We start from the raw sequence: 14,076 nt of genomic DNA on the forward strand, positions 1-14,076 counted from the left end.
CTTCCTGGCTTGCTTCCTTGTAACAGCTTAACTGAATGACAACATTTTGTCAACCTCTCAGATTGATAAGTATCAATGTCACAACCCTGTCTAGCATTTTGTATGAATACGATTTAAAGATAGTTAAATCTGATCACTTTTGACTCCAACGGTGTTTGTCTTATAAGAAAATCCAAGTATATCCTGTTATGTATCCACCTAATCAAAGATCAGTAACCATACCTGGGTCTTGGAACAGGGAGAGGAATATTTGGAATGGAGCATACCTCACTCAAAGAAAATGTGAGGAACAAGATGAAGAAAAGTTGGGGGGTTGAAACTGAGTGGTTTGGATCTTGTTTCTGGTTGGTTACGCTACACTCAGCCTAGAAGTAGACACTCAGGTAAGAACTGAATAAGATATCTTGGTCTCTCCACCTCCCATGACATGAATGATTAAGCACCCGGTGCACTGTGGCCTAAGTGTGGGTCAGGATAGGGCGGATGTGTGCATAGGCCTCCACACAGCAACACCTGAACCGCTACAGTGTATGGCGTACGGCGATTCATAAGCATTTGGAGTTAACCGTTTGACAGGTTGGCTCTATGCAACTGGCCCCAGGAGGATATCCTATTCTGTAAAAGGGCGTGTTTGCAAGTTTGGATCCTGATTGACAACGCAAAAAGTACAACTTTGGAGATGCAGGTTTGATGTTTTATTGACATTCACAGATGTGCTTATTATGCTGTACAGATTCTATGGAACTGCTGATTTATTTTATTCAAGTGGATGACATTACTATCTGGATATTTGCATACTTGCTAGCAGCTTCCTCCCCTTTGGATGGATGAGGTCACACAGTCTCAGAAAAACAGTGACACACGAGACGAGGGATAATATCTTAATTACAATACAACGGGCTGTGCTGCACTGATGGAGAAAGGACATGAGCTGAAAGAAGGCCCACCGGATGATCGTTCATTCCACTGCTCACCAGATTGGGCTCGCAAATATTTGATTATCACTATAGATTACAGTTGTGTCTTAGATACGAGTGCCTTGACTTTGACATTTTCAAGGTGATTGATTTTTTTGTCTATACGCACATTCTTGATTATGTAGCGAGCAAATGTAATTAACTTTTCAGTCACTCCCAATCTTCCCAGTTAAAATGAATTGGATGTCTATGGGCTCCAGTGTCTCCAGCATCCCCGTGTCGCTCCTGAGGATAAGCGGTGCAGATTTAACGCGTTCACGCAGGTCCGTTGTGTGCGGTGCATGGAAACTTCGCTCCCGATGCCTTAAAGAGGACGCGCTGGCAGCTACAGCTCCTAGCATGGGCTTTTGGCTTAGTGGTTAGCACGCTTCCCAGGCTTGCTGGACGCGTCGTGCGGCGTGGGTACCAGTCCTGACCTGGACAAGGAGGATGAATCGCGTCGTGCGGCGTGGCTAGATGCAAACCCCTTACATTGGTGCCGTGACCTGGATTGGCAGTGAAGGTTTCGGGGGAGTGAGTGTAACAGGTGCACAGGGACCGTTGTGTGCGATGCATAGACACTTCCCTCTTAATGCCTACAATAGGGCGCGGTGGCAGCTATAGACCCTACCCACGTGACGTCACAACTCCGCCCTCCAGACTGGTGCCGCCCAATTGTCCGTCAACACATCGTGTTTACCTGTTACGGCTACGTACATTCCTCCTATTTACGGCGTGTTTTTCTGCTCGTTAACATTAATAATCAAAATGGTGAAGGCGTGTGTGGCGGTCGGTTGCAATAACAGAGAAGATAGACGGAGAGACTTGAAGTTCTACCGGATTCCGAGAGACCCGGAGAGGAGAGAGCGAGATGGGCTGCTGCAATTCGACGAGAAAACTGGGCTCCAAACGATTACCACAGATTATGTAGTAGTCATTTTATATCTGGTAAGATGCATTTAATATATATTTAGAGGGTTTTGGGCTGACAACCACAGTTAAGATCATTGCTAGGCTAATCGCCGACAACATACACATATGTATGTAGTGAGAGTGCTATCGCTAAACCATATAAACATTAAAAGCCCTAGCTCCATTGACAAATGACATGAAATACATTAGACTTGACAGTGGATGTTAGCAAGAACAAAAGATTTTGAATTGAAAATTTCGTAACTCACCTTTCCAAGCACAAGATAGATTCCTGCCGAATTTTCGTGGACGAGGACCTGTTTCACCCAACCAGCAACGAAGTATTTATAAGCCTCCAAGCTCTTAAAGTTTTTCAAACTTTCGTGAGAATAGGCTGATTTTGTGTGGACAAGATAGTTGTACATATCAGGGTAGCTAGCAGATGTCAGGCAAATACGGCGGAGACAGCGGGTCGAAAAACATCGATTTAGGCATCAAATATGGATCTGGCGAATGGATAAACTGAAGCTTTTCCACATAACGCCTTTTATGCAACGCATCAAGTGAGTTTACGGCATCCGAAAGCACCGGGTCTTCCATGAAATGCATTATAAATTGCTTGATCAATTGAGACCATTGATAATACAGACACAAAATGACGGACAAGGGGGCGGAACAATACAGCGATCACGTGATTTTGTGATGTCGGTGGGTAGGGTCTATAGCCTTCTAGCCTGGGCTTTTGGCTTAGTGGTTAGCACGCTTGCCAGCCATGCTGGACGCATCGTGCGGCACAGGTACGAGTCCTGACCTGGATGAGGAGGACGCATTGTGTGGCGTGGCTCCATGCAGACCGGTTCCATTGGTGCCATGACCCGGATTGACAGTGAAGGTTTCGGGGAGTGAGTGTGATGGGTGCGTGCGGACCATTGTGTACGGTGCATAGTACCTTCCCCACTGATGGCTTCAAGAGGGCGCACTGGAAGCTAAAGATGCTAGCCTGGGCGTGGTTGCCTGCCGTGCTGGATGCGTCTTGTGGCATGAGTACGAGTCCTGACCTGTAACTAAGATGAATCGCGTTGTGTGGCATGTCTCCATGCAGACCGTTTACATTGGTGTCATGACCCGGTTTGGCAGGGAGGGTTTTGGGGAGTAACGGGTGCACACAGGACTGTTGTGTGCAGTGCATCGAAACCTCCCTCCCGATGCCTTCAAGAGGGCATCCTGGCAGCTAAAGCTGTTAGCCAAAAGCAGCTAACAGCTTTTGGCTGAGTTGTCAGTGCGCTCGCCTTCCGTGCTGGACATGTCGTGCGGCGCGGGTACAAGTCCTGACCTGGACGAGGAGGTCAAACCATGTGGCGCGACTCCATGCAGACCGGTTACATTGGTAGTTTTTGGCCGGCTGGGTCAACGCTTCGTGTTGCCATTCGCTTCCGAACACACACATACAGTGGGGCAAATAAGTATTTAGTCAACCACTAATTGTGCAAGTTCTCCCACTTGAAAATATTAGAGAGGCCTGTAATTGTCAACATGGGTAAACCTCAACCATGAGAGACAGAATGTGGGGAAAAAACCCAGAAAATCATATTGTTTGATTTTTAAAGAATTTATTTGCAGTCATGGTGGAAAATAAATCTTTGGTCATTACCAAAAGTTCATCTCAATACTTTGTTATGTACCCTTTGTAGGCCAAACCTTTTCTGTAACTCTTCACAAGCTTTTCACACACTGTTGCTGGTATTTTGGCCCATTCCTCCATGCAGATCTCCTCTAGAGCAGTGATGTTTCTTTCAACTCCCTCCGCAGATTTTCTATGGGGTTGAGATCTGGAGACTGGCAAGGCCACTCCAGGACCTTGAAATGTTTCTTACAAAGCCACTCCTTTGTTGTCCTGGCTGTGTGTTTGGGATCATTGTCATGCTGAAAGACCCAGCCACATCTCATCTTCAATGCCCTTGCTGATGGAAGATTTTCACTTAAAATCTCTCGATCCTTGGCCCCATTCATTCTTTCCTTTACACAGATCAGTCGTCCTGGTCCCTTTGCAGAAAAACAGCCCCAAAGCATGATGTTTCCACTCCCAAGCTTCACAGTGGGTATGGTGTTCTTTGGATGCAATTCAGTATTCTTTCTCCTCCAAACACGAGAATCTGCATTTCTACCAAAAAGTTCTATTTTGGTTTCATCTGACCATAACACATTCTCCAGTCCTCTTCTGGATCATCCAAATGCTCTCTAGCGAACCGCAGACGGGCCTGGACGTGTACTTTCTTCAGCAGGGGGAAACGTCTAGCAGTGCAGGATTTGAGTCCCTGGCGGCGCATTGTGTTACTGATAGTAGCCTTTGTTACTGTGGTCCCAGCTCTCTGTAGGTCATTCACTAGGTCCCCCCCATGTGGTTCTGGGTAATGATGGGCGGATCGATACCAAAATATCGATATTTCGATCCAGCGCGTTAAGTTTTGGGTAGCGATCCCCAAGCAAAAGTATCGATATTTGGAATTAATATACATTATTATTATTTTCTTTGTTTATTTTTTGGCTATATTTTTGTGCACACTTTATGTACTACTTTTCCCTTTCGCGTTCTACACGCACATAAGCAGTGCACCGGCTTCTGCTCCCGCCCCCATTTACGTCCCTATCGTGTGTATCGATCAGCATGCTTTTCCTCTGCCCCTCTCACGAGGCACCAACACAGCCACAACAAACATTTGGAAGCTGGTAGGCTGGTAGCATATGTCTGCGGCATTGACGACGGAACGTAAAAGAAGTCTGGTTTGGACATATTTCATTTCAATAAATAGCAACGAGGCTAAGTGCACAGTTTGTGCCGAAACTGTCAGGTATTCTGGTTATACCAAAAGCCTCACGAAACACTTAAGAAACATGCATCCCGAAGCACACGACAAATTAAATGAAAAACATGCCGCTCAAGCCGAGGAGGACATGAGAAAAGACAAGAGCACGCCGCCGAAGCAAAGCAAAGTACTTTAGAAGGGGCGATTGCGAAAGGCAGGACTTATCCAGGTAACGCAGGTGCTCATAGATAATCAGAGACAATATAAGCATTAGTGGCTGAAGTGCAATATGAAACGATAAATATGGCGTTTTTGTCATCTCACATCAAAAGAACTTTGCAGCACTATTGAATATGCTTTGTAATGGAAAGTTATAGCTACATCTTGTTTGTGAAAAGCAAAGTTCATACCGCATTATATAAAAAAAGTAAAATGACCATTGTGACATATTCAACAGTGAAGTATTACTGTAACCTAAATGTGAGTCTCCATTTTATTAGTTTTTGATATACAATGAGGACAAATCAGCCCACATCACATTCCATAGAATAGTCAAGTGAACTACAAGCAAGCAAGTTGGGTATAAAAAAATATATGAATTATTACTTAACATTTTAAATACACACATCTCCCCTTACTGTATTTCTAACATTAGCTATTATTCCTTTTTTTTTTTTTTTTTTAATTGCAAGTGATTATTGTTTATTGGATTTGTTTGTAATGATCTATCACTGGAGGGCGGTAACATGCTACTATTAATTCTTTCTTTAATTAGATTCAAAATATTTAACTTAGGTAGATTAAAATTTGATCAAATACAACGTGTAGCAGGGAAATTTTCCGTGCATATGAATTTAAGGGTCATGTTTAAAGAGTGAGACTGACTAATCAGATTTTGTTGTTGATGGATTGGTTTGTGAGTTTGTAGGGAAACTGCTTTGCTAGTTATTAAAAGCAGCAGTTTTTCCATTGCAATGCATATTTGACACAAAGAGACTTTTAACAGTTTTTGAGTGCTTGCTGTAGTTGTACATTAGATATCATCAGAATGGCTGAGAACTCTGCAGGGTTGTGTATATAAATATATATGTGTTGTATATAAAATATGAACTTCCGGTATCGATATCGGATCGGGATCACAATATTTGGCCTTGGTATTACTTGGTATCGGATCGAATCCAAAATCACTGGTATCGCCCATCACTAGTTCTGGGATTTTTGCTCACCGTTCTTGTTATCATTTTGACACCACGGGGTGAGATCTTGCATGGAGCCCCAGATCGAGGGAGATTATCAGTGTTCCTGTATGTCTTCCATTTTCTAATAATTGCTCCCACAGTTTATTTCTTCCCAGCCTGGTGCAGGTCTACAATGTTGTCTCTGCTGTCCTGCGGCAGCTCTTTGGTCTTGGCCATAGTGGAGTTTGGAGTGTGGCTGACTGAGATTGTGGACAGGTGTCTTTTATACCGATAATGAGTTAAAACAGGTGCCATTAATACAGGTAACGAGGCTCATTAGACCTTGTTAGAAAAAGTTAGACCTCTTTGACAGCCAGAAATCTTGCTTGTTTGTAGGTGACTAAATACTTATATTCCACTGTAATTTGCAAATAAATTCTTTAAAAATCAAATAATGTGATTTTCTGGGTTTTTTTCCACATTCTGTCTCTCATGGTTGAGGTTTACCCATGTTGACAAGTTGTAGGAGAACTTGCACAATTGGTGGTTGACTAAATACTTATTTGCCCCACTGTATTTGTCTTGGAGATTCTTCCATTTTTCAGCCCCATATTTTCAGCTATCTCCTTCCACGAATTGCTTGCCATTTGGCAATCTTAATACCTTGACTGAACATTGTACAGGTGGTCCTACTTGCGGACCTCTTTGACGATCCTCTTGTCGGCTTGATCCATTTTTGAGTCTACCACAAGAATGTTTGTAAATGGCGGTGATTTCACGCTGAACCGGAAACAACATTCTGAGCGGACCAATCGTAGTCCATTTGCAGTCAGAATTTTGTGGAGCTGCACGTCAGGCTACGGCGGAGGGTCGTAAATCAGGTCTGCCTTGACGGCGTAGGTCTGCAGGACAAGCATAACTCAGCCTTTAGAGCAGGGGTCCCCAACTTTTTTTGCACCACGGACCGGTGTTATTTAGGTCTTTTTTTTCCACGGACCGGTGTTCTGACAAATTTTGCAACCCATCAAAAATTGAAACGATGCGGTTCTGCGCATGCATGTAACGTTAAACATAGCCGCAAAATGCGCAAATGCAGCGATTCCAAAGTAAACACTACAAACTTTCTTGAAAGAAAGGAATATTAACTTACTTTTGATCATGGAAGGACTTGTAGAAAAGTTCTCCTCAGATTCATCCTGCCATGTAAGCTGCACACAAAAAATGCACACCGCGCTCACAATTAACAACTTCGCCTTGTCGTTAAACATTATTTAAGGAGCCCGCTTCGCAAAGATAAGATGTTGGAAATTGTAGCAAGATTTTCAATGCTCTTGTCGCGATGTCAGGATATTCCAGAATGACTTTAATCCAGAACCTCTGTAGAGTTGTTGTCTCAAATGTACGTTTAATAAGGTCGCCGTCATTTGCGATCTCTCTGTTTATTCACAAACGGGTCACGAATCCACTCCTTCGCAGTTCGTGGGTCTTCGAGATTGTAGGCTCGTCAGGTGCCCTTTTCGCCGTAAAAATATCCTTTTCGCCGTAAAATATCTCCAAAGACGTCTGTTTTCCAGTTATCTTCGCTCGTGTGGGGGCTAATTATTTCCGGGAACAAATGTGCTGCGCCCGCGGCCTAGATATTATTATATACGTTATTATCGAGGACAAGCGCACATAGAAATACTATACAGTGCCTTGCAAAAGTATTTGGCCCCCTTGAACCTTTCGCCACATTTCAGGCTTCAAACATAAAGATATAAAATTTTAATTTTTTGTCAAGAATCAACAACCAGTGTGACACAATCGTGAAGTGGAACAACATTTATTGGATAATTTAAACTTTTTTAACAAATAAAAAATTGAAAAGTGGGGCGTGCAATATTATTCGGCCCCCTTGCGTTAATACTTTGTAGCGCCACCTTTTGCTCCAATTACAGCTGCAAGTCGCTTGGGGTATGTTTCTATCAGTTTGGCACATCGAGAGACTGACATTCTTGCCCATTCTTCCTTGCAAAACAGCTCGAGCTCAGTGAGGTTGGATGGAGAGTGTTTGTGAACAGCAGTCTTCAGCTCTTTCCACAGATTCTCGATTGGATTCAGGTCTGGATTTTGACTTGGCCATTTTAACACCTGGATACGTTTATTTTTTAACCATTCCATTGTAGATTTGGCTTTATGTTTTGGATCATTGTCCTGTTGGAAGATAAATCTCCGTCCCAGTCTCAGGTCTTGTGCAGATACCAACAGGTTTTCTTCCAGAATGTTCCTGTATTTGGCTGCATCTATCTTACCGTCAATTTTAACCATCTTCCCTGTCCCTGCTGAAGAAAAGCAGGCCCAAACCATGATGCTGCCACCACCATATTTGACAGTGGGGATGGTGTGTTCAGGGTGATGAGCTGTGTTGCTTTTACGCCAAACATATCGTTTTGCATTGTGGCCAAAAAGTTCAATTTTGGTTTCATCTGACCAGAGCACCTTCTTCCACATGTTTGGTGTGTCTCCCAGGTGGCTTGTGGCAAACTTTAAACAAGACTTTTTATGGATACTTTTGAGAAATGGCTTTCTTCTTGCCACTCTTCCATAACGGCCAGATTTGTGCAATGTACGACTGATTGTTGTCCTATGGACAGACTCTCCCACCTCAGCTGTAGATCTCTGCAGTTCATCCAGAGTGATCATGGGCCTCTTGGCTGCATCTCTGATAAGTTTTCTCCTTGTTTGAGAAGAAAGTTTGGAAGGACGGCTGGGTCTTGGTAGATTTGCAGTGGTCTGATGCTCCTTCCATTTCAATATGATGGCTTGCACAGTGCTCCTTGAGATGTTTAAAGCTTGGGAAATCTTTTTGTATCCAAATCCAGCTTTAAACTTCTCCACAACAGTATCTCGGACCTGCCTGGTGTGTTCCTTGGTTTTCATAATGCTCTCTGCACTTTAAACAGAACGCTGAGACTATCACAGAGCAGATGCATTTATACGGAGACTTGATTACACACAGGTGGATTCTATTTATCATCATCGGTCATTTAGGACAACATTGGATCATTCAGAGATCCTCACTGAACTTCTGGAGTGAGTTTGCTGCACTGAAAGTAAAGGGGCCGAATAATATTGCACGCCCCACTTTTCAGTTTTTTGTTTGCTAAAAAAGTTTAAATTATCCAATAAATGTTGTTCCACTTCACGATTGTGTCCCACTTGTTGTTGATTCTTGACAAAAAAATTAAATTTCATATCTTTATGTTTGAAGCCTGAAATGTGGCGAAAGGTTGCAAGATTTAAGGGGGCCGAATACTTTTGCAAGGCACTGTATACACAAACAAGATGTACTGCTAGCAGTCCAATCAATTGACTTCTATGACATCATTGTAATCTATCCCATAGCATTATATCTAGAGTAGACAGAGATATTGGTGTGTTAAGCAGGGGCACAGGGTTAATCCGGCCAGAATGCGGTCGTTATTAAATTATTATTTCTGTGCGGCCCGGTAGCAAATGCGTCCGCGGCCCGGCAGATGGGGACCCCTGCTTTAGACGGGTTTTCGCATTCTAGTTTAGAAGAGGTTGGAAGTCCACCACACAACAGATTTCATTTGACTTTTGAAGCTCCACTGTATTTACGAGCTAATGACAAATCAAATCTGGTCTGTCTTTCTTCAAGATGCATTGAAATTCCCTCAGAAGACGGCATCGCGAAGGCCAAGAAAACACGGATCTCTCTTAAACCCTAAATGAAAACCCCGAACATTAGCATGATTATGACCATTGAATTCATGAATCGCCCTCTTGACAGGAGCTTATCTGTCCATGTTATAACTTGTAATACTGTATGGCAGACCCCTAAGTCACGCTGTCCCACCGCATTGTCCGTTCGTACAGCCCCGAGAGAAGTTTCTTCCCACGAAGAAAGGGGGGTGTCAAAGATACCAGACACCGGCATTGCCACCCATCACATCAGCAGATTGATTCTGACGTCCCAAAAAGGCTTCCTTCAATGATATTGTTCACCTGTCTCATTGGCTTAAAGTGGGTGGGGTGGGGCGGGTAAGGGTTAATGGCGGGGACACAGGGGGGGCGTTTCAGCGGTATTGTCCAGGGGAATGGGCAAGAGCATATAAGGGTGCAGAGGGTGACGTGGAGAAGAAAAAAAAAACATCTGACTAGCCTCCTCTCTCCTACTAGTGGGGCCCCCAAGCAACGTAATGAAGTCCAAATTACAGCACAGGATAACTAAGAACAAGCCTCCATTGTTCCCCCTCAGGGCGCACTAAATGAGTGTCACAGCAAGCAGCAGGGCACAGACCGTTACTGCACTATTTAGTCTGCCCCGTTGTCTCAACACGGCCCTGTTTCAGAGCTTCTCACATCAGACAAATACTGCACCCCCCCCCCACACTATTTTCCCCAGCCTTCGCCTTCACCCTTCCTCTGTACAGCCAGTCCCCCTCCCCAAGTCCTTAGCCCAAAATAGGCCAAATCTCCTTCATTGTGTTTCGACTGCCTAGTGTGAAATTCATTGTGACGTTAAATGTTTTCTAATGAATAATTACTGAATGGATATGCAGGGGGAATATGTGTAATGGATTGTAGACTGCATTTTAAAGACATCTTTTTTGTCTCTGCTTCGTGGTATTTACAGGACAAAAACACTCGGCCTTTCTCAGAAGAAATGAGGGCCATAGGCGAAGGATGGGAGGGGGTGAAGGGCTTTGTGTCAATTAGATCCAATGGATTATCTTTTTTTAAAATGTTTTTACAGGGAGAATTGAGAATCAAAGGACTTCTGCTTCCAAAAGAGAGAAGGAGAAAATACAAAACCAACAAAAGCTGTGAAAACCTTTGGTCGGCGTGTTGGCGTTGAGAATGCAAAACAGATTGGTGGAATTCTTCCCACTATGCGTATTGAAAGTGCCTCTGTTTTCTTTTTTTTTTTTGTTAGGGGGGGTCCCTTTAGTCCCGTTTCCACAGTTCGATGTGTTTGCTCGGTGCTTCAGCCCTGCGGAAATGTGAGGTGACCAATCACTATATAGTGATAGCTTCTTTCTGACTTAAAGCCACATCAGACCTCTGGACTTGTGAACTCAATAGAACTGACATGTTTGTTCTTTTTCAGCTTTCTTGCATAGCTCCGTTCTGCCCTACGAAGCCATTCAAACATACGAGTTACAAATATAGAGAGAAGTTTGCATTGTTGGCTTGCTGAAGTTTGTGACGCTTGCTGTTGAAATGAAAATCTTAAATTCATTGATTTAGAATAGAGAATAAAGTAGAGCTGAAACGAATACTCGAGCAACTCGAGTTTAAAGGGGAACTTTGAAGTAAGGTTGGCCAACCATGTTTTTGAATAATATCAATGGCTAAACAATTATAAGCATATTTTCATTGTTTTTTTTAACGCAACCCTTCCAGATTCTTTGTTTAACCCTTTAAGGTCTGGGCCTATTTTGTCTGATTTTGCATGCCTTTGAAGTTGCCTTTATATTTCAAAGAAAGAATTGTTTACGATGGCCTGGTTTGGTCCCTTTTTTTGTGACACCTTGAACTTCATGTCCAAATTGTTGTTTCCTTCACTGATCAATTATAAATCATCATTTTGGGCCCAAAAAGACCAAAAATTCCAAAATCGTTTTGTCAAAAATTTTAATATTGATGTCCAATTGACAACCAAACATGCGTAACGAACCGTTTTGAAACTTTGTAATATTTATTCAACATGTTAGGATGAACATTCAACCAAAAAAATTTAGAATAAATAGTCTTATAGTTGACAATTCAACATAAACAACAGGTATAGCCATAGGCGTTTTTTGCCTTTATACATGCTCCAGTCAAAACAGGTTATATACAGCAGACCTAACAGTGAAGAACAGTGAAAAAATATATACCATCTAACACAAAAAGTGTTTAGAGGCCATCTCTTTATGAGTTTAGGTATTGCGGCCCATCGCCTGATGAAAACTATGTACACACAATCAAGCTTCTTGAACACACATTTATATACACAAATTGAGAAGATTGATGTGGGAAAAAAATATATATATAACATTGGGGGAAAAAAAGCATTTTCAAAAATATTTACAATAAACAAGTTAAATTTTTTTCAGTCATGCCACTCCGAAAAGCAGTTTCGTCCTGGAATTAGACACGGCTACATCACACAGCTCACACTTCCATGGGGTGTCGGTCCTCTTTCCACCCTTCCATTTTCATTTCAATTTACTTTCATTGTCACTATAAATGTACATGAAAATAAGTCAGTATTTATGAAAATAATAAAGTATAAAATAAAAATATATACAGCAATAAATAATAATGGAAATCTATATGTATGACAATAGAAAGAATACCATAGCTGAATATGTGCTACATCCCTAATCTTCATATAGAAAGAAGAACACCAAAAATGATAAATTCCTGCCTGGGGTATCCACAGTGCACGTACGACTTTGATCTGATATGCACATTTTATTATTATATACACAAACACACACTTATATTGCATCAAAATTAACTTTGTCTTGCAATATCAAAAGAAACTTTCAAAAGAAACGTTTTCAGCATGAAAAAAAAGAGTGAGTTGGTTTACCTCTGCTCGTCGATGGCGTCACCCACGTGTTCAAATCCGTCACTATCTTCACTCGAGGACTCTTCCGAAGAAGACGATGATGACGAATTTGGACCATCCTCTTCCTCAAGTTGATCAGAAGCACAATTGCTTGCGCTAAATTTAGTTTTCCGTTCATTGTCAAAGTCACACAAAGTCGCTGCTCGATCCAGGAGTATCCAACTGGCTGTCGCTCGCCACCTCGCTGCTTCAGAACACTCCTCCCTCTCGTTCGGTTGAACCTCGCACCGCAGTTATATTTATTAAAAAAAAAAAAAACAAACACATTTTGTGCTTCCACTGTGACTTCGAAAGGGTTCGTTTGATTTGTGTTTTTTTCATGGAGCTTCCGTTTTGAAAAAGGACTAGAAATGATGGAAATATAGACATAAACAAATGATCCATGCAGCGTTTTAATGTTTTTTTGAGAGGACAATAAAACTATAAAACTTAAATGACAATATCTCACGTTCTAGTTGGTCGATTGACTTCAAATAATAACGAGAGTAAACCGCAACTTCCGCACTTTAAAACGAGACCAACCAACGGCATGTGGGTGATGTAATTAAAACGTGAGGGCGCTTCAAAGACGACGTGCGCTGAGGACGCGCCGGCGCGTCCTTTGACTCTCAAGGGTTAACCCATAGCAACGCCCTTGACAACGAAAATGCTTTTCTTCGGCAATCTTCGGAAATCACGTCACACCTAGACGTGCGAGGGAAGTCCACCATAGAACAGTATTGTTTGTTGCATTGCTTCTCGGTAAGATGCCATAGCGGTGTGTGGCGATGTTTTGTTCTCGCTCAAACGAAAAGTTCTATGAGTGGCCAAAGGATAGCAGGGCACGTAAATGGACATCTTTCGTTCGCACGAAGCGAATGAATTTCACGCCATCATCGAGTAGTGTTCTCTGCTGCAAACACTTCGAAGATGCCTGCTTCCTTAACCGGTCTGCTTATGATCAAGGATTTGCCAAAAAGTAAGTGTGATTTTTGGATAGATGACTGATGACTTTGTCAAAGCATAGCTGCCTACTGTTGTGGAATTGAACAGTATAAGCTATGAGAGCCGCTGACAGGTGACAGCTGAAAAATAGCGTGTTGGTTTAGCGTAGCCATTGAGTCAATCTCACAGCGAATCAGCGAGCGCACAGGTCACGCAGTGAATCATGGGAAATGTAGTCTCGGGACAACACTGAAGTGGTGCTTTGTAATCTGTTCGCTTGTGTGAAAAAAATACATTTCCTCACGCCATTAGATGCCAATTCCTGCCGAGAGCTGTGCCGAGCTCTGTTCTAACTTTTCCATAAGAACTGCTCCATGCGTTAATAAAGAGACAAGGTTGTCAGCGCGTCGTGTGTTCGATACATTTGTAAACAAAAAGCTCCTAACAAGACACTATGCACAATCTGTTTAAGAGACGCTGGAGTGGGAGGCGAGGAGGAGATCGGCGAGAAGCAAAACTTCGCGGTCGAATGTGGCGGCAGTCCGCTATTATTTTGTTTTCTTATTGTTGCCACAATAAAGTGGAGAAAGCCATCGAAGACTCATCTCCTTCTTTCCCCCCAACGTTTTTATATTATTATTTTATATGCACGAGAGCTGCCGGATCTGCCAAAATGA

At 42.7% G+C, this 14,076-nt stretch overlaps 1 protein-coding gene across 1 annotated transcript in view; it reads left to right on the top strand.

Annotated features, from left to right (window-relative positions):
• Positions 1–539: 539 nt before the first annotated feature.
• Positions 540–14,076, top strand: part of myo1ha (myosin IHa) — a 60,958-nt gene continuing 47,421 nt past the window's right edge. The window contains exon 1 of the mRNA XM_057832459.1: positions 540–685. Within this exon, the coding sequence (XP_057688442.1) occupies positions 680–685 (6 nt within the window). The 5' untranslated portion in view covers positions 540–679. The remainder of the gene's footprint in view (positions 686–14,076) is intronic.

Source organism: Corythoichthys intestinalis, chromosome 3 (assembly GCF_030265065.1).
Source record: "Corythoichthys intestinalis isolate RoL2023-P3 chromosome 3, ASM3026506v1, whole genome shotgun sequence".
NCBI classification, from domain to species: Eukaryota; Metazoa; Chordata; class Actinopteri; order Syngnathiformes; family Syngnathidae; genus Corythoichthys; species Corythoichthys intestinalis.